The sequence below is a fragment of the Phasianus colchicus genome, chromosome Z (genome assembly GCF_987193195.1).
Source record: "Phasianus colchicus chromosome Z, bPhaCol1.hap1.1, whole genome shotgun sequence".
Taxonomy (NCBI): Eukaryota; Metazoa; Chordata; class Aves; order Galliformes; family Phasianidae; genus Phasianus; species Phasianus colchicus.
Window position 1 is genome coordinate 44,759,682 of NC_143476.1, and position 23,849 is coordinate 44,783,530.

At 53.9% G+C, this 23,849-nt stretch overlaps 1 protein-coding gene across 3 annotated transcripts; it reads right to left on the bottom strand.

Annotated features, from left to right (window-relative positions):
• Window positions 1-4,413: 4,413 nt before the first annotated feature.
• Window positions 4,414-17,867, bottom strand: LOC149912928 (adenylate cyclase type 10-like). 3 transcript variants are annotated; one of them, XM_090132509.1, is made up of 23 exons: window positions 16,991-17,867; window positions 16,635-16,739; window positions 16,504-16,542; window positions 15,885-16,028; window positions 15,091-15,296; window positions 14,743-14,836; window positions 14,497-14,585; window positions 13,798-13,989; window positions 13,471-13,592; window positions 12,793-12,869; window positions 12,349-12,535; window positions 11,356-11,408; window positions 10,996-11,149; window positions 10,128-10,320; window positions 9,768-9,854; window positions 9,148-9,431; window positions 8,609-8,742; window positions 7,825-7,947; window positions 6,956-7,210; window positions 6,175-6,710; window positions 5,846-5,953; window positions 5,501-5,679; window positions 4,414-5,076 (listed from the first exon to the last, which is right to left on the bottom strand). In XM_090132509.1, the coding sequence occupies exons 1-23, from the start codon at window positions 17,139-17,141 to the stop codon at window positions 4,890-4,892; spliced, it is 3,699 nt and encodes a 1,232-aa protein (XP_089988635.1). In that variant the 5' UTR covers window positions 17,142-17,867; the 3' UTR covers window positions 4,414-4,889. The 3 variants fall into 3 exon arrangements, with proteins under 3 accessions (XP_089988635.1, XP_089988634.1, XP_089988636.1); XM_090132508.1 differs by having other exon boundaries at window positions 5,501-5,953; window positions 16,991-17,561; XM_090132510.1 differs by lacking the exons at window positions 14,743-14,836; window positions 15,885-16,028; window positions 16,504-16,542; window positions 16,635-16,739; window positions 16,991-17,867 and having other exon boundaries at window positions 5,501-5,953; window positions 15,091-15,178.
• Between the last annotated feature and the right edge of the window lie 5,982 nt (window positions 17,868-23,849).

Sequence of the window (23,849 nt, forward strand, 5' to 3'; positions counted from 1 at the left end):
GGCCCCACCCCCGGTAGGCTCTCCTACCAGTTGCATAAGGAAGCTATCCTCCACGCACTCTAAAAACCTCCTGGACTGCTTCCTCTGTGCTGTATTATACTTCCAACATATGTCAGGGAAGTTGAAGTCTCCCGTGAGAACAAGTGCTGGCGATCGCGTGACTTCCGCGAGCTGCTCATAGAAAGCTTCATCCAACTCTTCATCCTGGTTAGGCGGTCTATAGCAGACCCCCACCAAGATGTCGCCACTACAGGCCTTCCCCCTGATCCTTACCCATAGACACTCAACTCTGTCCTTACGAAGCCCAAGCTCTTCAACATCAAAACAGTCTTTGATATAAAGGGCCACACCACCACCCTTCTTTCCTCATCTATCCCTTCTGAAGAGCTTGTAACCATCTATCACAGCACTCCAGTCATGGGAGTGGTCCCACCATGTTTCAGTAATAGCAACAAGGTCACAATTCGCCTGACTCACAATCACTTCCAACTCATCCTTCTTGTTGCTCATGCTGCGTGCATTGGTATAGATACCCTTCAGTCAAGTCGTCTGCCTCCCCCCCAGCTTACTCATCGTTCCCTTAGGCTCATCTCTTGCGGGTCCCGTTCCCCCTTCATAGCTAGTTGAAAGCTCTTTCTATAAGCCCCGCTAGCTCTTGCGCTAGTATTCGTTGCCCCCCTAGAGATAGGCGGGTTCCACGGACAGACAACAGGCCAGGGGCCGAGTAAACGGCCCCATCATCAAAGAATCCAAAGTTTCTGGCTCGACACCAGCCTCCGAGCCAATTATTCATTGCTCGTATTTTCCAGTCCCGCTCGGTGTCCCTTACTGCCCCCCCTGAAGGTGTAGAGCAGAAGATCACTTCAGCTCCCGCTCCTTGAACTAAACGCCCTAAACCCCTGAAATCTTTTTTCATAGTTCATAGATTTGTCTGAGCGATTTCATCACTGCCCACCTGAACTACGAGCAATGGGAAGTAGTCTGATGACCTAACCAGCTTAGGGAGTTTCCCGGTTATGTCCCTGACCTGAGCCCCAGGAAGGCAGCACACTTCCCAACGGACTGGGTCAGGTCTGCATATGGGGCCCTCCGTTCCTCTGAGGAGGGAGCCACCCTCGCCCTTCCCCTCTTGTTCACACCCACGCTTTATCACAGCATTAGAGAACCACAGAACGGCTTGGGCTGGAGGGGACCTTAAAGGCCGCCGAGCCCGTAAGGCTGCCCCTCTGCTCTGCTCTCGTGGGGCCCCATCCAGAGTACCGCATCCAGCTCCGGGGCCTCAGCACAGGAGGGACATGCAGCTGTCTGAGCAGGCCCAGAGGAGGGCCACGAAGGCGATCAGAGGGCTGCAGCTCCTCCTCTACGAGGACAGGCTGCACTGAGCAAAGACGAGCTGCCTTCAGCCTCGTCTACGAAGGCTGTGCTGAAAGCGCTGCCTCCTGATTATTTCCTGGAGACTGCAAGAGCCACACAGAGCACAGCAACGCTGGCTGACAGAGCAAACACCGTCTTTCAACAGTTAACACCATCAGCCAGGCACTGTCACCAGCACTGACCAAGAGCCTGCACGCTGTGCTTGTAAACATCTGCCCCGGCGGAGGTCCCCGACCGTCACTGACACACTGCTAAACACACCATCCGCCCCTCGCCGCGCTGCGTCCGCCGCCTGCCGCGCACAGACGCTCACTGACACCGACGGCCGGCAACGAGCGCCGCTTCCTCCCCGTCGCGGGCTCCGATTGGCTGAGCCGCAGCGCGCGGGAGCGGCCGCCGGGAGCCGGCCGTTGGAGCCGCGGCTCTCCTCACGGATCGCCGCTCCCGGAGCCCGGAGCCCGGAGCCCGGAGCCCGGAGCCCGGAGCCCGGGCCGCCCCTCAGGAGACCGCGGCGGCAGCCGGTGCTGTCCGGGCAGCACCCAGAGGGAAGCCGCGGCACAACGGGAGCGAGTGCTGAGGGCAGCTCCGCCGGAGGTGTGCGGGAGAACGGGACCGGGACAGGGAGAGGAGCCCTGCGCGGCCCCAAGCGTTGGAAATACCGCGTAGTTTATCAGGACGGTACCTCTGATCAAGCGGATTTTATTCGCAGCTGCAATGGCGGGCCTCCTGCAAGCAGCAGAGCACCCAGAAAACAGCGTTACATCTTCTGTGCCCCGTTGCCCGACGCCTGTCTCCTCCCCCGGTTCCTCACTGGCTGCGTACTGCAGGTTCCCAATCTTCCCGACGCTTCACTAAACGTGCAAACACTGCACAAACATAAATCTCCGCTGGCTAAGCGTAAATCTCTAATTAATTAGCTAACTTCCGGCCCTCACTCCACACTCGGTCATTGTTTCTGGATATCTGCTTGTCCTGCCTTGCATAGAGAGGAGCTCAGAAGGAGGACAGGGAGGATCTTGTGCCTGCCTGTCGCATCCCAACCTTCTCACAGAGTGAGACAGTCCGGCCTTGCGTAGGGGCCCTGGCTTCTTTGACGTTTGTTAAATCTGTTTTTCTTTTGCTGGGGGCTTCTTGTCCTAACAGAACAACCCTACAGTATGTTTTCATATCTCTAACGCTATACCCACGTTGTTTGGAACCTTTCACAACTGTTGCAGTTTTGCAAGAAAGAATTAATCACATAATTCAGCAACTATGTTTCTAAAACATGTTGCCAACGCATACGGTATTTCATACAGTATTTCTACTTTTTAGACCAACTATTTCTAAGGATAAGTTACAGAATACAAACACACTGTGTTCTACTTCTTCAAACCAACTGCCCTTTTTAATATCTAATGCAGAAATTACACTCCATTCCCACAATTCCCCCCTCCCCCTGTACCATCAGTACAGTATCCCTCTGTAGTAGCAGGACTCCTGCTACTACAGTCAAAGAAGTTAGCTGTTACCCACCAGAACAGTGACTCGAACTCTGCAGCAATTTGATTTCTCACCTTAAGTTCATCAGGGACACCTCTAGGCACTCCAGTTGAATGTATATATATATTCATATAGTGTTATCTAATGAGACCCTGAAGCCCTTTTATTCCTACGGGGTGTATCCATGAAAAGGCTGGGTTATTACGATAAGGATGACTGACATTCCTCCCCCACGCCGAGTCTCACTTCTTTTATGCATGCGTGGTATTTTAGGGGTTGTTTGGTGGTCTTTCTGATGAAGGTCGTCTTTTTCACTTTGAGCAGCTCTTTGAGCAGCTTAGCTTTTTCCATGTCTGAGGAAGCCAGTTCTCCTTGACCTGTCTCTTCCTGCGTTATGTACCCCTTCTTCTTAGTTTTCACATCCCATAGAGCCGAGTTCAGCTCTACCTGTGCCTTGGCTTTCCTAATCTCATTTCTACACATGCGGACAACGTCCCTATATTCTTTCCAGGCTACACAACCCTGCTTCCACTTTCTGTACGTTTCCCTCTTTTCCCTCAGCTTAAGCTGCAGGTACTTGCTCAGCCATGTCGGTCAGCCACCTCCTCTGCTCCGTTTCTTCTGTTCGGGGATTGAGAGCTCTTGTGCTCTCAGAAAGGTGTCCTGACAGAGCGGCCAGCTCTGTTCTGTGCCCATGCCCTCAAGGATGCTTTCCCAGGAGATCCCGCCCAGCAGTTCCTTGATCAGCCAGAAGTTTGCCCTCCTGAAGCTCAGGGCCCTGATTCTACTTTTTGCCAGGCCTGCATTCCTCCAGATCACAAACTCCACCACAGCATGGTCATTACAGTTCAGGCTGCCTGCAGTCTTAACCTCTCTAATGCTCTCCTCTACTCTGGCGAGCACCAGGTCCAGTAAGGCTTCACCTCGGCTCGGTCTGTCTAGTACCTGGACAAGGAAGTCGTCCTCGACAGACTCCAGGAATCTCCTGCATTGTCTGCCACCCTCCATGCCGCTATGCCAGAAGATATCCAGGTAGTTGAAATCCCCAATCAGGACAGGAGCCCACGAGCATGACACCTCCTGCAGCTGAAGCAAGAAGGCCTCGTCAACAGGCTCCCCCTGATCAGGTGGCCTGTAGCAGACCCCAACCACTAGATGCAGATGCCCCTTACTGGATTGATCCCTGATTTTCACCCATAAGCTCTCAACCTGGTCATGGCTGTTACTCGGACACAGCTCTTCACAATCTATCCACTTCCTAACATAGAGGGCAATTCCACTGATCAAAGACAGACCCCAGGTATAAGCGTGGCTACTCTTCATCACTCTTGCTTCTCTGTAGTGCGAGCTCAAATGCTATCTCACTGGCAAAATCCCAGAGATGTATTTAAATGAATTCCAGAGGATGCTTTTCTATTCTGAAAGGCAAACCCACTCATAGCTTGGCTTTTCCTGAGTGACAAAACCTGTGTTTAGAAAGACATATTTTTTCTAGAAAGCACATGAAAATTAGATGTTTTTACATTTTCCAGATCTCAAGAATGGACATAACGAACATAAGGAAGCAAACATTTTATTAAGATAGAGTAGGTAAAGGAGAGTTGTTGTCCAGTGTGAGAGTTTGCAGATGCGTCGTAGCTCTTGGTGGTTGTTTGGTGGTTTTTTTGATGAAGGCTGATGTCTTCCTCGCTGTGTGCTCTTTGACGTCGGTCCGGTCGGAGGACACTTGGCTGGCTTTGGCTGGTTGTCTTACTGGCTACGACTTCTTCCTCCAATCTGTTGCTTCCTTGTTAATGTGTGGTGTTCTGCCCTAGCCAGCTGTCTTGCACTCCGTTGCAGACATCGGGTAGTTGTTACTTGGTAGATGTTACTTGGAGAAACAGGAGGCCCGCTATGTGCACTAACTGTCCAAGTCTGTAGTAAAGCATCTGTTATCGGCAGCCAAAAGCTGGATTGGCAAGGTCAGATCTGTAGCTGCCGATCCAGCACCCCATGAAGGCACACAGCTTTTAACTTCACTTGTTTTCCTTAATTCAAGGGTTGTCCAATGTTGTCCAGTCTGCTGCCAGGTAGGAGTGCATCTTCCTGTTCGTGTTAGCCTTCATGAGTGCTGCCAGGCGGGAGAACCTCCGTCCAGCAGATGTGCTCTCCTGGCTGTAGAGGTCCTCGAGCAAGGAGAGGCACCTGCTCTGCTGAAGCAGCCTGGCTTGCTTCTTCCTCCTGCCACACAAGAGAAACCGTTGGGCCCAGAGGCATGGCTGTGGAGCACTGAGTCAGACAGGGCAAGGGAAAGCAGGGTGGCAGGGCTGGACGGCTACACTGCTGGAGGAAGGGAGCTGATGCCAGGAGGGCAGCTGGGATGAAGGGGGCAAAGGAAGAAGTGCTGCTGGCACTGTGGCTCTAGAGGTGCATCCCTCAGCACAAGCTGCTTTTTACCCAAAGGTGTGCATTCTTCTCCCATGCTGCGCACAGGAGACAGCGTGAGGCTGCACCATCCGTGGCTCTACCCACACATCACGCCTGAACGCCTCAGTCCTGTTAAGGCTTGGCAATGGGCTGAAAGCTGGGCAGGCCTGGGCCTGGATGCGTGGGATCAGGTACAAAATGGCTCTTCCTCTCCCGTGTTGTCCCTTCTGCTGCTTACCAAGCCTCCTGTGGAAGGGAGGACGCTCTGCCTGTGGCCTGAGGAGCCCGCTGCAACCTTTCCCACAGAGACTTGACAAAGGCCCCGGCACGGGTCTGTGGGAACTGCTTTTCCAGCAGGCTTAGCGCCTGCCTGCTCATTTTCCTGGCCAGCTTCACACATCCCATGTTGCTGCAGACCTGCACAGGAAGAGGGAGGCATGCAGATGTAGAGGACTTGCCCAAGTCCTGCAGACTCTGCAGAAATGGACAGGGGACAGGCTGTGGCAGGAATATTCCCTGCCAGCAGGGAAAGCATCTGGCTGCATGCCTCCGGACACCCTTCCGCTTTTTCCTGCTTCTTTACCTCTCCTTTGAGGCTGAAGAAGGTGGCCTCCTCAAAGCGGTCGATGGCATACCCTTTTTTCTCTAGGGAGCTCCTCAGGACCTCTGCTTCGTTCAGCTTCATGATGGCCTTCAAACAAGCAACACAAACAGCAGGTGAGCATTGGTGCAGAGCCCCTGGCCAGCCCCATCCTTCCCTGTTGCCTCCTGCAGCATCTGCTGTAGCAGGGCCCGTGTTCCTCTCGGTCATGCCTGCCCTAACACAATCCTGTGGGCTCAGAGCAAGGGAGAGGGAGCCCTCAGCCCTCCTCCATGCTAATGCAGCTCGTGCTGGCAAGCAGGGTAACTCACCATGGAGCTGTTGGAGACGTGCAGGTAGGCAGCTGCAGATTCCAGCAGGTAGTAGAAGGCTTGGGAATCACTGCTCACTGCCGCGTAGTGGCGAGCCAGGGGCACAAGCACCGCTTCGGCGATGGCTTCACACTGGCAGGACCACTGGCCACTGTCCTTGGCCTGCAGTGTTGTCTGCTTGCCCTCTGCCAGAATCCCCTCTGCAGGGACGGTCCTAGCCCTCCGCAGGTGTTCTCCAGCAACTACCAAGGCCTCCCAGCTGCTCCAGTTGTCCTTCTCAGCAGAGCCCTGGCAGCTCCCCTGCTCCTGGGGGCTGGAGATGCCGAAGCGGTGGAAGGCCACAAAGTCCCCTCCGTGGCACCTCTGGCATTTGTGTGCGTGCCTCTCCAGGAAGGCGGCACACTCACGGTGAATGTTTATCTTCTGCCTCGTGGGCCACAGCTCATACGTTGCCTCCCACAGCAGTGGGTTGCAGAAGGCCAGGATGTCAGACTGCTGCTGCATGGTCTCCCTGCTCACAGAGGACCTCTCCACCCCTGCAAGGCAAGGAGTGCTGGCCTCAGACAAAGCTGGGGCCAGACCTCAAGGCTGCCCCAGCTGGGACAAAGGCAACACTTTGGCATGTGCTGCTGCTGCCTGAGCCCGGCCTGTGCTCTGCCCGCAAGCACAGTGGCAGAGGCTCTTGCAACAGCCAGTGAGAACTTCCCTCTGCATGAAGCTAGGTGAGCAAGGCCCTGTGGAGTCACAGTGCTCCTGGGCCCATGCTGCAGCCATCACTTACCGCTTCCTGACTGCCCAGAGGTGGGCAGCCTCTTGGTAGCACCTCGCTTGTCTTCTGGCTTCTCGATGTTCTCCAGTCGCTTCAGGATGTTGTCCTCCACCAGCATGTCCAGCAGTGAATTAATCTCATGCATTTTACTACTGGGAACAATGTGAGCCAGCTGCTGGGTGGTAAACACCGGCCCTATGATGGCTGCAAACTTCAGAATCATCTGCTTCTTCAGACTGATCCGATCCAGCTCAGCCAGCATAATGTCTGTCAAGAAGAAGCAACACGTCTCTGTCTTGCCTGTCCCTGAGCTGAGGTTGGAGAAGCCGGACAGTTTCTCCAGAGGAAATGGGAAAGGCTTTGGCCTCCTTTCTGCAGGATGGAACCTGCTGGGCAACTAGAGCCCAGGGTCAGTATCGTCAAGATGGCTCTGCTCCTCTCACAGTCACAGGCCATGGGAGTCAGGGAAAGCAGAGACACTCAGACAATCAGTTTCCAATCAATGATGCAGAGGGCACGACCCAGCAGGTATGTGTGTCCCACCGTGCGACCTACTCGATCTGCACTGGGTTTATGCCCAGCAGTGCACACAGGAGCACAGAACATTCCCGCCAGCCCAGAGCTGGACTCAGAGTTCCCCCACCCATGATGTGCAGCTCACTGTTCGGCTCAAAGCTGGTCTACTGCCCACAGGGGAAAACCACAGCCCGTAAGAGCGCAGGACTCTTCTTGCTTGGGCTGGAGTCACCTTCCTGGCAGAGCCCCGAGGCTGAGAGGGCAGCCCTGCAGCACGCAGGTGCCCAGCCTCTCCCTTACCTGCACCCCAGGAAAGGAAGCTGGGGCACAGCCACAAACCGGACAGGAGCCGCTCCGCTCCTCACCTTTCAAGGCCACTGGCAGCATGGGGTTCTCCAGGCTCACGTCTGGTCTGAGGGTACAGATCCTTTCGCTGTCATTCCCGGTACCCGAGCTCGAGGCAGCTGTGACAGCGGGTGATGCCTTGGCTGCAGAAGATGGGAAGAGCAGGGGAAACATGAATAAGGTGCTACAAGTCGTACCTGTCATGGTCAGGCGCATTGCCTGGCCTGCACTGAACAGGGCCAGCAAGCAGGGCATGCCAGTTGATTCCCACTGCAAGCTTGCATTTGCACTGCCCCCCCAGCTCTCTTCTGTCTTCACACCAGCTTCAGACCAAATGCCCTTCAGTCAAAACTTCTGGGCTTCTCAGATGGAGAATGAATGTTGCGCGACAGAATGCGGTGGTGATGCTGCCTTCAACAGCACTACCTCCAGAGTCAGGGAAGTTGCCACTGATGCTCCAGAAGGCAAAGCCCGTGCAGGCTGCCCCTAAGCAATGGTGCTCTGCTTGGCATTGCTCTTGCAGTGGCATTCCCACCGTGCTCTTCAGTTCCCAAGGCCCTTGTGAGGACTTGAGGTTTTGAAGCAGTTTCCCACTCCCCCAGATTGGCTTTGCTCTCACAGGAGCTGAGCTGATGGTTGTCACGGGAGCAGCAAGGTGTGCAGCAGCCCACACCTCTGCCATGGCAAATTCTGCCCTGCTGCAGGGTCAGCCTCTGCCCAGAGTTACTGGGGAGACACAGGGCACGGCTGTGCAGGAGAGGATGCGCCACAGCGAACAGCGGATTGGCAACAAAGGGTGCTTACCAATCAAGTTCTGCCAGTTGTCCTGCCCTTCATCTGGCCTCCTGGTGTGCAACAAGAGCATGTTGTTGCATTGCAGGTAGCGCAGCAGTTCCTCACAGTAAGATGGGATGCCAGAGCTTCTCTGGATCAGGAACCTGGGCAGGAGCACAAGCAACACCAAGGAAGTAAGGTGCAGCACAGTTTGGATGGGTGGTGAGTCACTCAGACCTCGCAGGCTGACCAGCCTCTTCAACATGGAGAAACCTGGCTTCTGGAAGGGGCTTGTGTGTCTGGCCCCTCCCAGACGTACAGCGTTCCTGGGAGTCCATCAGGAAAGGCTGATGGACAATGCCCAAAGCACAGAACAGCAAACCACGGCAACAGCGAAGGGCTGACACCATCCAGACTCTGCTGCTCGTGGCAGTTGCCCATTCTTAGCTCACACCTGCTATGGCCAGGCTTAAGGAAAGACCCATCAACTCCTTTTCAACAGGGTGATTCCCAGCTGTGGTCAGCATAAGTGCAACCCCTACGGAAGAGCTCCCCAGACTTGGGCTTACCTTGCTAGCTCCCTGGAGATGCTGCTCACTCCAAGGTCCTGGCAGGCTTTCTGCACCACAGCTGAAGCTTTCAGCCCTTCCAGACGAACGCAAGTGGTTCTCTCGGATGTTGTTCTGTCAGCGGCAGCTTTGAAAATGCTCTCTGTTCTGTCCTTGACTGGAGCTAAGCTCATGACCATGAAGACCATGACACTTTGGAGCATTGGCCACATGATAGACCAGGACACAGGGTCGAGGAAGTGGGCGTTGTCGATGAAAAATATGCCAAATTTCCCTCCAAGCACCTAAAAAACAGGTGGTTCTGAGTGGAATCCAGTGGATTCTTGAGCGTCTTCCAGGGAGGACACATAGCCTTTCTCGCTCTCACGACAAGGGGATATTCAGAAGCCTCTCCTCAGCCACCTCCCTCTCCAGGAGTTTACCAACTTTGTTGTGCGAGACTGTAAAGTCGTCTCTAACATCAGTTTCGCAGCAGAAGGAGAGAAATTTGCCGGGCAGAGTTTCTGGAGGGCTGTGACCCAGGCGAATCGTCCCCTCAGGCAGCCTCCAGCCTGCAGTGGAGCCTGCACCCGGCACGATTGTTTGCCTCCTGTGAGGCCGGAGGAAGGAGACCTGCTCACCTTCTGTAGCATTTGCGTACAAGTCAGGTGGAACGCACTGGCCCGTTCAGTGGAACACATCTTGGAAACTTTGTCTGTGATGGGAAACTGTCCAGGAAAGACAGAGAGGAACATTGCTGCAGGTCTGGGCACACCTATCTCCCAGAGCAAGACTGCAGAGCAAAATGCCTCTGCTTTTGCATGTGGCCAGCACCAGCCCCCCTTCAATGGCATTTGCAGGGTGCTGAACAAAACACGGGGGGGGGGGGGGGGAAGTGCATGGCACAGGAGCACCCCATGCACAGGGGCACAGGAATCAGACAGCACTGAGCTGAGCCACTCCCAGCAGAGCATCCAAGCAAGACGGCCTCTCACTCTCACCTTAACTGAGAAAACACTGTTTAGCAGGCAATAGCTGCTCTCTTCTATTGTGTCTTGGAATATGGTCTGCAGAGCGCGCTGCCTCTCACTGGAAGTTTTAGCGTCCTGGAGACCCAGCGCCCTGGCCACGAGCAGACAGATGCCAGAGAAGGGCTGCTTCACGTTGTCCTCTGTCAGTTCCACAGTGATGACCCTGCGGTGCAAAAGCAGAAGACACTGAGATCCAGAATTGCCTCCTGGTAGCGCAAGCTTGCCCAGACAGCAGTGCTCAGTGGTTGAGCCGCCTTGTTCTTTCTGCAGAGGAAAGTGGGACTCTTCAGCCACACATCTCCAAGTGCTTCCTGGAGAGGACCAAGCTTTCCCCTCATCGTACAAGAAAGAGTCCCGAGGGGCGGCTGCAGGCCAATCACTGGGGGGGCTGACCGCGGCCCCTGCACCTCCACAGCCCCAGCCCAGGTCACACACTGCATGCCCTGCAGGGGCCCTCATTGGGTGAAGAAGGAAGGCCTCAGCAGGCGGCAGGTCTACGTCTGCCGCCCGGCCTGCAGCAGGGCTCTTCTGCCCCAGTGCTCCTTCTGGAAAACAGAGGGCAAGCAGTGCTTCTGAGACGGGCCACCTTGCTTCCTCTCAGCTCCACAGCTGAAGCTCTTTCCGTCTCTTTGTGCTTGGCCCAGGGACAAAGGAGAAAAGCACTGGCTCTCAAAGCCAGCTTGGACTCTCCGAGAAAGCGGGTGCTGCTTGGGAAGGTTTGCAGTAGGCTTTTTTGGGAGGCTGCAGCGCAAGGGCTGGCACCCGAACTGCAGTGTTCCACAAACACCAGGGGATGGGCAGGGGAGGGGTGCCAAAGCGACAGCTCCAAAGTGCTTACCTGTGCTTAGCAGCCCGGTCTAAAACGGCCAGCTTGGCAAGTAAGTGGCTCTTTCCAGAGCCTGGAATGCCCACGAATGCCACGGTGTGTGGTTCTTCCAAAACATCATAGGCCTCCAAGCAGCAGTCAAAGATTTCGATCTCCTCCTCCCGACCTGTGCAGACCCACAAGAGAATCAGCTGCTGCAGCGTGCTGAAAAGCGGGGAGCCCCTCCAGTTCTCTCCCCTACCCCGCAGCAGACAGGGAGGGAGCGAGGAAGCGGCTGCGTGGGGCTCAGCTGCGTGTCAGGGCAGCACACAGCACAGCCCCTGGCACTGGGCAAAGGGAAGCAATTGGGCTTCAGATGAGTTCTTCACCTACCCAGCAAGGGACCGTAGCGTGACCTCTCCTTGGCAAGGCCCATGTCATATTGGCTAGAAGGGGGAGAAAACAAAAGTCACTTACTTAGTCAGAAACCGCTGCACGCAGAGCCTGCTGTGGAGGGGTGGAGACCCCCCTCTCGAGCAGCATGTTACCCAGAGCATGTTCCCCTGGCCAACGCTCCAGGTGACACACTAGGACAAGTCTCAAGCATAAAGAAACCCAGCAGCCACGGCAGGACAGCCGAAGCTAACAAAAGTCCCTTGCCGGAGGCAACAACCAAAGAAATCCAAGATGAGGAAAGAAGCCAGGCTACGATGCTGGCTGGCTGGCTGACTGCTTTGCTAGCCTGGACAAGCAAAACAAGCCTCTTGGAAAGGAGGACCTGTGTCTCTTAGTGGCTTGGGATGCCCAAGCTGCTGGCACCTTTGGCTCAAGTCTTGTAGTGGTTTCCAAGAGACAGTAGCATTCGTGTTCAAAAGGCCCTCCAATGAGGAGGTCAAAGCTGGGCCCAGAGGAACAGCAGAGGACTGAGCAGGAAGGCAGGAGGAGGCAGAGCATGCCAGCAGCCCACCTTTCCCAGTGGAACACGACTGACCCAAAGCTTCCTGCTGGGAAGCAGATGGGGAAAAAACCCCACCCCATGCAGCAGAATGACCGCTGGCTTAGTCTTACACGTGGTGGAACAAAGCACAACAGTGCAAGCCCAGAGGAAAGCTGCTCGGACAAAGCCCACAAGGCTAGCCTGTGCCTCCAAAAACAGGCTAGCCTTCCCCATCCCAGTGCCATCACTTCCACTCTCTTAGCAGCAAGAGGCACAAGGGCAGAGAGGCAGAAAGCAGACCCACACTAGAGTCTCCGATCTTCTCAGCCACAGGCAAGGGAGGTCTGTGGGAGACCAGCCTGGTCTCGCTGCAGAACTCCTCTCTGTTGGCCAAGGTTGTACCCTTGAAGCCCCTCTCCCCTCACTTGCACAGCTCAGAGAACACTTACTGCTCAGTGATCCCCAGGTATTGATAGATGGTGACGGGATCGGTAACACCTTTCATGTCTCTCTTTGGCAACTCTTTGAAGCAGTAGCTGGGCAGGCGAGAGGCTGCATACGTCTCTGCGTCACAGGACACCATCCCTGGGTAGGCCATCATCATGCGGGCGGCTAAATTCACCTTAAAGCCAAGGACTGCCACAGAGAAAGCATACGTCAGCGCAGTTGGGAAACCTTCAAGGCCAAGGGCAACCTCCCCTCCCAGGCACAAGCCAACCCAACTGCCGGGTAAGCGAACCCAAAGGGAACCGCACGTCTCTGAGCCCATCCTCCTGCCTCAAGGCCCCAACGGGCTGCAGTGTGTCCTTGCCTCAGCCCATCCGCCTTGTCCAGACCAACGTGCTGAAGCAGACCCATGCCAGCCTCACGTTCCTAAGACAAAGGAGCCTTACCTGTGTGTTCAAACCTCTCGGGATGGCCAGTGAGGCCGCAGAACGCCGTCCCGCTGCTGACCCCGACAGAAGCTCGCCTGGCACACAGAAAGAGTGACGTGCATTCAGCAGCAGCCCTGCTGCAGTCCCACTCGCCCTGTTCCATCCCTTCCCACCTCTCCCCTCCCCGGCACCGGGATCACACAATCCAGCATGGGTCGTGAGGACTTAGAGAGCTTGGGGTGCAAAACGCCCCGGTGGCAAGGGATGTAGGTAGGGCACATGCAAAACCATTTGGACCCTTCCCCCGAGGCCTGATGGCTGCAACCTGCGTCAGGTCACAGACTCTTCTCCTTAGCAAGGAGGCAAGCAAGTGCTGCCTGCACACCACCCACAGTGGCAGTGACTGGAGGTCACTGGAGGGACTGGGCTCAGGCCTTGTTCCTGGCCCCATTGCCCAGAAGAGCCTGCCTCTGGCACTGAGGAGCTCTGTGCCCTGGTGAGGGCTCGCTCCAGCACAGTGACTGGCAGGCAGCACCTGGGGGCTGTGCCTGGCTGCCGTGGGCTAACCTGCCACCTCTGAGATGCTGCCTCCTTCCAGCCAGGGGCAAAGCAGGACAAGCCAGGGGGCATGTCTCTTGCTCATCAGTCCCCTCGTGCCATCCCAGGCAGCACACACACCCCATCACATGCACTCACTGGAGTTTTCTCAGCTCCGTGGAGGCCTTGTGGAGGATCTGCATAGCACATTCCAAGGCGTGGGTGCTCTCACAGGCCAACTTTTCTCCAGGAAATCCAAACACGCAGAGGAAGGTGCAGCCCTGCAAAGAAGAGGTGCAGTACGCCTTGCTTTACAATACTGGTGGCCAGCAGCTGATGCATTCTGCCACAGGCACCAGGGAGACCAGTGGAGCTTCAGGTCAGCCCACAGCCACAGATCCCAGCAGCAGGCAGAGCTGCTTCTCATTCCCCTGCTGCCAAACAGACAGAGGCATCCCGGGGATAGGATGGCTATCATGCACTCACTTTGTCAAACAGAAGAGTTTTGTTGATTTCACCCTTGTGAGGGTTGATGATTTCTGAAATCATACTGCTGCTATCACTGAGGCTGCTGCTGAGCTCCACTGTGCTGATCTTGTCAGCAAACTGCAGCTGGACAAAAAGGCTGGTGACCGGCCGTAGCTCAGAGCACAGCTCCAGTGGCACGTCCTGATAAAGCTGCAAGAGAAGAGCACAACAGCTTTGCCAGCCTGCTCTCCCGGGGGCTTCTCTGGGCCCACAACAGACACCAAGGGACAGCAGGCGTGCTGGCAACGCCAGGTACTACTGGAGGATGGCAAAGTCCTCCCAGGTACCGAGTCCTGGCACAAAGCTACTCTGGCAACACTCTGTCCTGTGACACGTGCGGGCACAAGGGGAGGCTCTTTGCCATCCTTAGGCACCTGAGCGGGATCTTGTCCCCCTTGCTCCCTCCCCCATGCCTGTGCAACCTCCAAAACAACAGCCATGCAGAAGACAGGCAAGGCCGCCTCCCACCACCCCTGTCTCTCAGAGGAGCAGCACAAACGGACAGCTTCCGGGCACGTCTGGCCCCAGCAGCCCTGGCATCTCTTTTCCTCAGGCTCCCGCCTCAGACTGCACTTTCTTTTGGCTGCCTGTTCTCCCGAGAGCTCCACACCATCTCCTGCCCTCCCTACACGCAGCCGCCAGCAGTAGTGGCCGTACCTTCTGGAGAACAGCTGTTGATATGTGCTTCTCCAGCCTCGCTTCCACTTCAGGATTACCAGAGCTCATAAGAACCGGTCTTCGGAGGCCTAGGGAAAGGAAACGCAGGCCGTCACTGGCACGGTAGGATGCAGGGGCTTGGGAAGCTGCACACAGCAAAGGAAAGGTTCTCCTGCACTTGCTCCCGCTCCTGTCTGAAGCAGGCAGGAGCCACCTTTCCAGCCAGTCACAGGACAAGCAACTCACCCATCCCTTCCAAATGCCAGTCCCCTCTGTATAAGTTCAGCTGGTCTACAGCATATTGGTAGTCTTCGTGAGCTAAGTGACTCATTCCCACAACCTGAAGACACACAGGAGGAAAGGAATGCCACTGGCCTCCCTGGAAGCCCCAGGGCACTCGGCCTGCCCCTCCACTCTCTCTTCCCAGAGAAGGGCAAGCCCACCTCCCTGGACTTTCAGCTGAGGTGCAAGGCCAACAGCTTCAGCTCTCTGCCTACGCTTATGGTTAGGGCAGTAGTCACGTTCAGCCTCTCAGCCGCCTCCCCACCCAGGTGCGGGTCTTCCAAAGGGCTCGAGGCCACACCATTCACCCACCTTCATGGCCCGACTGCCAGCAATAGACTTGACCCTGATTCTTTGCTGCTCACACAGCTCCCAGCAGGTCTGTGACAGCACAATTTCATAGGCAGCCGAAAGGTTTTGGGCCTCGATAACTTCATCCAGGGCCTGGCTGCAGATGAAGAAGTAGTGACGATCCCCGCCTCTGACGGATATGAAGGAGAGAATCCCGGCGGAGATCCCTGGGGGGAGAGAGAGACCAGCAGCGTTAACACAGGGAACCTTTGGAACTCGGTGGCCTCCAGCTGCACAGAAGCTCAGCGGACGCCCAGCCTGGAGACAGGCACCAGGGAGGGGAAGGGCCTCGTGCATCCTTCTCAGGGCCATACCGACACAGGTCCCAGAAACGGGCGTCTAAAGAGGGGCAAACAAAGTCAACACTGACAGTGCGTTGGCACTGCCGGGCGTCTGAGCCAGCAGCCTACAGGCTAGCCCAGCAGAGCAGCAGCTTTGAGCAGCGTCTGCTCTGTTTACGTGAAGGCAGGTTGCCTTATCCAAGGGGCAGGCGAGACAGGGGCACGTCTAGGGACCGGGTGTGGGATCTACCTCCCAGTGGGGTCAGACGCTGGGGCCCCCACAGACGGAGCGGGCTGTGCTCTGGGACCCTCACTGGGAGCGACGGGCCTGTGCTACAGCTGACGCGAGGCAGGCAGGGAAGGAGCCCTGACATCCCCTGCCCTCGCTACCTCCTGCTTGCCCTGCAAATGCTGGCAGGGGAGGCTATCCCTCGGCTCTGGAGAGTACCGGGGCTGACCCATCTGTGCCCGTACCTATCTTCAGGTGGAGCTTGAGACCCATGTGTGTGTCATGAGTGCCGTACTTCTCCTGGATTTTCCTGGAGCACTGCAGTGCCAAGTTGATGGCCGTAGGCAGGTGAGGCTGTGCTGCTCTCCACAGCACCAGCACAGCATCCCCTGGGGAAAGGCAAGGGAAGGTGAAGGCTCTCCCGAGGGCTGACTCTCCCCGAGTTGCGCCCAGCCGCAGGGACAGCAGCAAACAGCTGGCCAGTGTGCCGAGGAAGATGGGACCGTGGGAGGGCATCATCCTGAAGGACCTCCGGGGCAGCCTGGCCTCAGGGACCCCTCCCATCTGCCGGGCCAGCTACAGCGACCTCCAGGGCAGCAGAGCAAGAGGGTGGGTGGTGGGGGGCAGCAGTGAGGCCGCCACCCCCCACCGCCCCGCCAGTGCCCCTCAGCACTCAAAGACAGGGCTCCCTCCCCCCCACCGCTTCTCCCATGTCTCAGCGCTCCTGTAGAAGCCCTGCTCAAAGCTGGAGACAAAGCAGTTCCCCTTTGCTCTCCACAAATAGCAGGGTGGAATCCAGGAGGCTCCCACGGGAGATGCTGCGCATCAGCAGGACGCTGACTCTGCCTCCTCCTAAGGACACACCTGCAAACTTCAGGATGTCTCCTCCAAAAGCCAGCACCTCTGCAGACAGATAGAGGGAAAAGCAGAGTTAATGGGACGCCTTCTTCCAGGAGCCTTGGGGATGCCCGACAGCCCAGCAGCACGGCTCTTACCCTCCAGAATGTCACCCATGTAGGCGTTGAGGACATGCGCCAGCTCCTCAGCTCCTCTCTCTGGTCCACTCTGCTGGATACACTTCTCTGCCAAGGCAGTGAAACCTGCCGGAAGGACACCCACAGATCAGGACGCGTCTGCATGCACCTGCAGCTCCCCCCTTCCCCAGCCCCGGCTCAGCGCTCGTCACAGCCATGGCTGACGGCCCGGGAGAAGCCGCCCGCTCTTTGGGCAGCACGGCAGGAGGCCTGCGCAGTGACGACAAGATGGCCAGCCTGTCTTGGGGCAGGGCTCCCGAGGGCCTGGAGCGTCCCAAGGGCTCGTGTCTGCGGGGGCTCCGCCGTGCCCAGCCCACCTGAGACATCCGCCAGGAGCAGCACTCCCTCAAGCATCTTGGGGTAACCAATGTCCTCCATGAACTCCTTACGGAGAAGGAGATTGGGAAGGAACACCGCCTTCTTCCCCAGATCTGAGTAGTAGCACTTCCTCTCCCAAGCAGAAGCCATTGTCAGCGCCCTGTGGTACCCGGGGTACCTCAGAACAAGACGACCCTGTCCCGCTGCAAGGGAGGAGGACGCGACGCCCACCGCTCAGGCGGCAAAGTGAGCCCAGGGCCGCGGACGGTCGGCTGGCCCTCTGCTGCGGTGACACCACAATCGCCGGGCAGTGATGTCATCGCCAACCTCACAAAGAGCTGCCCTCCGGCAGCGCAGTGGGCTGCCAGCACTGTGCTCCGTAGCCCGCGGAGCAGCCTCCGCCGTGACCCAGGCTTCCCCCTTGACGCCGAGCCACGGCCTCCCAGGCCTCCCTTACTCGAATCGCTTGAGGATTCAAGAATTTCTCTGGTTGTGTAGTGATGCAGACACTGCACAATTACAGGCAGGAAAAGGAAAACTCTGGAGCTCGAGGCGATAGCTGATTGCCATTATCCTTGCACGCTTTCCTATGTAGTTCTTTTAACCTTATGCATCGGATGAAGTAGGCATTCTGCAGCTGTACTCCTCATCCGAGGCTGAACAACATCATTTTTGTAGTCGCTGCTCAACTCGAAAGATAAGGAGAGCTCCCCTTACAGAATGACTGCTGCTGGACCTCCAGCATCAACCCTGTGCCTAAGGAAACTTCCAGAATAAAGGTTTTAAAAAAGGTTTTGATTTCATACTTCATGTGCTCGCGTTTTCAGAAATCTATTGCTTACAGGTTGATTTTAACCTAGTGGGGAGAAAGTCACTTAATTTTCTAAATAATCATTTTCTAAAACATTTTCCACGTTTGCTTTTCTTAGACGTTGCCTACGCCTGTTTGTGCTTCCAACCACAACTCAGGCAGCCTTAGTTGTTTACTACGAGGTAACTTCCATTCCCAAGACGCAGTATGCATTTTCTCCTCAGTTCTGCCTGCTGTTTTTCCCTTGCTTTCTCACTACCTCTGGTGCCTTCACAAAGGACCTGTGGTTTCATTCTGTTGGGCATGAAGAAAGGTGTTAAAAAAAAAAACCCTTCTTACTGCTTAACTCTTCAGGGCGGTCAGAGTACTGGAGAGGATTCTCCTAGACATCAGTTTGAATAAACAGATGTACAAAAGTGCCCTCCTGTGTTTCCTTTCCGTCTGCTACGAGAGTCTTTAAAAACGCTTAAGAAATTTCTCATGGCACACAGAGTGTTAACACTGTATTCTTAAGTCTAAGCACGCACACAAATATCAACAGTTGGAATCAGAAAGAACACAGAGATGTTCTGAAAATATGTTCAGGAAGCAGGCTTGTATGCCGCTATCACATTTTGCACTGCAAAACAAGGTGTTCAAGTAGTTGTAGGGTTTGTTGGTCACTTGTCCTTCATTGTACCACTCAGCACTCCTACTTTTGTATCTCACTTGGACTATAAGGCAAGAGAACATCAGCAGAAGAGAGCAACAAATCTAAACAGGTGTAGAACTCCCACTTTTCACATTTTCTGAAGCATTTGGTCCATTTTCTGAAGCAGTAACTGTGAAAACAGCTATAAAGCAAGGTTTTATGTTCAAAGAAAAACCTGAAGAAGTAGTTAGCATGAGCATTTTGCATGCAGGTATCGTCCTTGTTTTGTCAGCTGAATGGCATTACTCTCGTGTGAAAGAATTGCCCTGCTGAAGAAAGGAAGACTTGAGGGTTCAGGTCCTGAAACGCTGCTGCGCTTTGCTATGATTTCTCAGAGGAGGGAGGGTCTACTGCTTTCTATTTTTTTGGATCTGCCAGCATGCAGTACTCTACTTGTGTGCAGAATGGGGCAGCCTGTGTAGCACTATGTACCACTGCTTCTTGTCTTTCTTGTACCATTTTTCACAGAAATGTTTTAGGCAGTCTAATTTAGCCTCTTACTTACTGTTCCCCACACGCACGGAGACAACAAGGATGCATTTCCTTGGCCTTTCTCAGGGGGTACTTTTACTTTATCTCATGACTCTGCGCTCTGCAGCTACCTATATGGGCAGTCTCCAAAAAATAAGAACCCCTCCTATCCCTTCTGCCATGATGGTAAGTTTTCTGATAGCTTGGATTCTTATGACAATTCTCTTCCTATTTGTTTTGTTTTGTTTATGTTTTCTCCTCCTCTAGTATCACGTTTATAAGCAAAGTTCTGCTCCACTTTTTTATAAAGGTCACAGGGTTATCTCTGGACACAAGTCCGTGACAGAGGGACACAGGCCCTGGGAAAAAGGCAAAAAAAGAAAAAAAAAAAAAAAAAGGAAAAGGAAAAGGTACGGTTTGCCACGGGACCCGGCCGGCTCCGGGCCATGTGCGCTCCGGTAGAGGGGGAAGGGCATAGAGCTGGCAGATAGTTTTAACAAAGAGAAAACACGATGGCAACGATCTGAGGAGGAAGTAATTTACTAAATTAACCAAATCAAACAAAATGAGAGAGGAGAGACAAGAGTAGCCAAAGTACGAGTCAAACCACGATAGTGTGAGAAGCACGTGCTTTTCTCCGCGGTGAGCCGACATGGCCGATCCAGAGGCAGAGGGAGAGGGAGATGCTGAGTCCTGTCCGGAGCTCCACCCCACTTTCTCCTCCTGCCAGGTCCTCTGGGGATGCCGCCCCCTCCCCTCCCCTCCCCTCCCGTCCTATTAGGATACTCAAAGTGCCCATAAAAGGCAGTAAAGGGGACCAGAATATTAACTCTTTAACTCCCATTGGTCCACATGATGTTCTGATGTGGAATACTGACAACAAAAAATCACAAAACCTCAACAATAAGCTCTTATTTGCCACCCAGATTACCTCTCCACAGAGGTGTGTTGTCTTCCAGGGGCTTGTGTTATAGACATTAGAGAGGCTTGACCACAGCTCATTAAACTGGAAAACTACTATCCTTTCGTCGTCATTCAGGATGGGTCCTAGGATGCTGTGATGGGGGAATTGAGGAATGCTAAAAGGGACTTTGCATCCCTTGGAAAGATGTTGAAGTGATCAGGGATGCAGGCAGTATTCTCCTCTGTCCTCCCAGCGTGTAGCTGGGACCCAGAAAGAAGGAGGAAAACATGACAGGTAAATGACCAGCTGAGGGATAATGTCTGTATCAAGGCTTTGGGAATTTTGATCTTAGGCAGGCCTTTGAGATACTGGGTGTGTGGGCTTATGAGGATTATGCAGGCTTATGCAGTCCTGCCCCTCTGACTGAGCAAGTGGGGCACATGCGAACAAGCATGCTGTCTGGATTGATTACCAGGGCTTTAGACTAGTTTTGATGGGCGGAGGGGAGTAGGATGTGACAGAGAAGGGCTAGGGGATGTTGTCACTGTTAGAGATAGCAGGGAAAAATCTCTGTGTTCTCCCATAGGATCGTGGGAGGGCTCCTCAGGGAAGGTTTGCCAATATCCCATCCAAAATCTTGCATCTTGCACCTTCTGCTTCCCTAAAGTGCCTGTATACCAATACGTGCAGCATAGGAAATAAACTGGAAGAGCTGGAGTTCTGTGTACAGTCACAGGGCCATGATTTCATTGCAGTCATGGAGACATGGTGGGACAGCTTGCATGACTAGAATGCTGTCATGGAAGGCCATGTTTGGAGACACAGGCTGGGGAAGCAAGGTGGAGGAGTTGCTCTTTATGTGAGAGAGCAACTAGAGTGTATCTAGCTCCACCTGGGGAAGGGTGAAGAACATGTGGAGAGCTTGTGGGTGAGAATTAAGTGGCAGGCTGGTATGGGTGATACTGTTGTGGGGGGGTGTACTACAGCTCACCAGATCAGGAAAATGAAGTTGATGAGGCCTCTACGAGCAGCTGGAAGTAACCTCTGAACCCTGGGCACTGATTCTCATGGGAAACTTTAATCATCCAGGCATCTGTTGGGGAAGCAACATGGCCAGGTACATGCAGTCTAGGTTGTTTCTACAGTGTGTTGAAGATAATTTTCTGACACAGGTGGTAGAGAAGCCAACAAGGCAGGGGATACTTCTGGACCTTGTTCTTAACAACAGGAATGGACTTGTTAGGGATGTGAAGGCTAGGGGTAGCTCGGGATGCAGTGATCTTGTGATGCTTGAGTTCAAGATCTTGAGTGGAAGAAGTAAGGCAAAAAGCAGGATTGTTACCCTGGACTTTTCGATAGACAGCTTAGATCTTTTTTGGGATCTACTTGGAGGTATCTCATGGGCTACAGTGCTAGAAGGTAAGGGAGCCTGTGAGAGCTGGGCAACATTTAAACAGCACTTCTTCCAACCTCAGGATGAATGCAGTAGAAAATCTGGGAAAGGAGGTAGGAGATCTGTGTGGATAAGCAAGGAGCTCATGAATAAGATCTAAGGGAAGAAGAAGGTCTATGAAATGTGGAAAAGGGCCTGTGCTCCTGGCAGGAGTTTAGGAAATGGAGAGTTTCCCTCTGGGTGAGGAGGGGATTGTCCAGAAATGTCTGGGTGGGATCAGAGTGCACAAATCCACGGGCCCTGATTGGATGCATCCATATGTGCTGAGGGAGCTGGCAGACGTTATTGCTGAACCACTGTCTATCATCTTTGAGAGCTCTTGGAGAACAGGAGAGGTGCCTGAAGACTGGAGGATAGTCACGTCACTGCAGTCTTCAAAATGGGCAAGGAGGAGGATCTGGGAGACTACAGGCCAGTGAGTCTCACCTCTCTTCCTGTAAAGGTGATGGAACAGCTTCTTCTGGATACTGTCTCTACGCAACTGGACAAGAAGAAGATTATCAGGTGTAGTCAGCACGGATCACCATGATCGATCAACCTTGTACCCTTCTATGATGGCATCACTGTCTGGGTGGGAAGATGGGAGGAGAGCAGTGGATTTCATCTACCTTGACTTCAGCAGGGCTTTCAATACAGTCTCCCATGAGACATCCTGATAATGAAACTGAGAAAGTGTGGGATAGATGAGTGGATGGTGAGGTGGATTGAAAGCTGGCTGACTGGCTGAGCTCAGAGGGTGGTGATCAGCAGCACAGAGTCTGGTTAGAGACCTGTGACCAGAGTGTTCCCCAAGTATTGATGCTGGGTCTGGTTTTGTTCAGTATCTTCATCAACAACCTTGATGAGGGGATAGTGTCCACCCTCAATAAGTATGCTGATGATACAAAGCTGGGAGGAGTCGCTGACACACCTGAAGTCTGTGCTGCTATTCAGCAGGTCCTGGGCAGGCTGGAGAGATCCAGCTTTGCTCCTGGGAAAGAATAACCACATGTATCAGTACAGATTGGAGGATGACTTGCTGGAAAGGAGCTCTGTGGAGAGGGATCTGAGTGTCCTGGTGGACAACAGGCTGGCAGTGAGCCTGTAGTGTGCAGTGGTGGCCAAGAAGGCCAATGGGATACTGGGGTACATTAAAATGAGTGTGGCCAGCAGGTCAAAGGAGGTGATCCTTCCCCTCTACTCTGGTCCGATCAGGCCTCCCTGGAATTCTGTGTCCTGTTCTGGACTCCCTGGACAGGGGTCTCCTGGAGAGTATCCAGCGGAGGGCCACAAAGATGATAGAGGGTCTGGAGCACCTCTTTATTGAGGAAAGGCTAAGTGACTGAAGTCTGTTCAGCCTTGAGAAAAGAAGACTGAGAGGGGATCTTATTAATACTTATAAATATCTTAAGTGTGGGAGTCAAAGGAATGAGGCCAGACTCTTTTCAGTGATGTGTGGTGATAGGACAAGGGGGAATGCTTACAAACTGAAGTATAGAAAGTTCTGCACAAATATGCGTAAAAACTTCTTCACAGTAAGGGTTGTAGAGCACTGGGACAGGCTGCCCAGAGAGGTTGTGGAGTCTCCTATGGAGATGTTCAAGATCCACCTGGATGCCTACCTGTGCAACCTCACCTAGGAGCCTGCTTTGGCAGGAGGTTTGGACTAGATGTTCTCCAGATGTCCCTTCCAGCCCCTAAATTCTGTAATACTTCATAGTGAAGGTGATGGAGCACTGGAACAGATTGCCCAGGGAGGCTGTGGGTTCTCCTTCTCTGGATATATTCAAGACCCACCCAGTTGCCTACCTGTGCAGCCTGCTGTAGGGAGCCTGTTTTACAGGAGGCTTGGACTAAATGATCTCTAGAGGTCCTTTCCAAGTGCTACAGTTCTGTGATTCTGTGATTGATTCTGTGATTCTGTGACTCTGACACTGACATGTGTCTTGGAATGCACCAAATGTTGTGTTTACAGGAGATTGTAGACATGTCTCAGAGATATCTACTATGAGTAAGACTCTTCAAGTCAGCTTGTACCACCATTGGAGTTGAAAGCATGGAAGAGATTGGAGCAAATTTGGCCTCCAACCTGCATATTTCCTTATCCAATTGGCTGATCCAGCTGGATTTAATGCCATTAATCCTTATTATACACCCTTCGTAGCCATCGTCTGCTCGAAATTTTAACACAGGTCAGGGTGCAGTCAGTCCCCTTAAGGACGGTAGTACAAGTCCATCGGAATACAGCTAGATGAAGGTGCTCTGCATTATGGGTGAATCCATGAATGTCAGAGTTCTCATTGGGAGCAGTCAAATTTTGTAAGGTTGGATGTGCAAGTCCATTTGAACATGGCCAGAGCTGTAGCACCAAAGTGAGTATAAACCTTTTAATGCAGCACATTCTCAGCATTATGGACAAATAGCAGGCTTGTGTGCCGCTATCACATTTTGCACTGCAAAACAAGGTGTTCAAGTAGTTGTAGGGTTTGTTGGTCACTTGTCCTTCATTGTACCACTCAGCACTCCTACTTTTGTATCTCACTTGGACT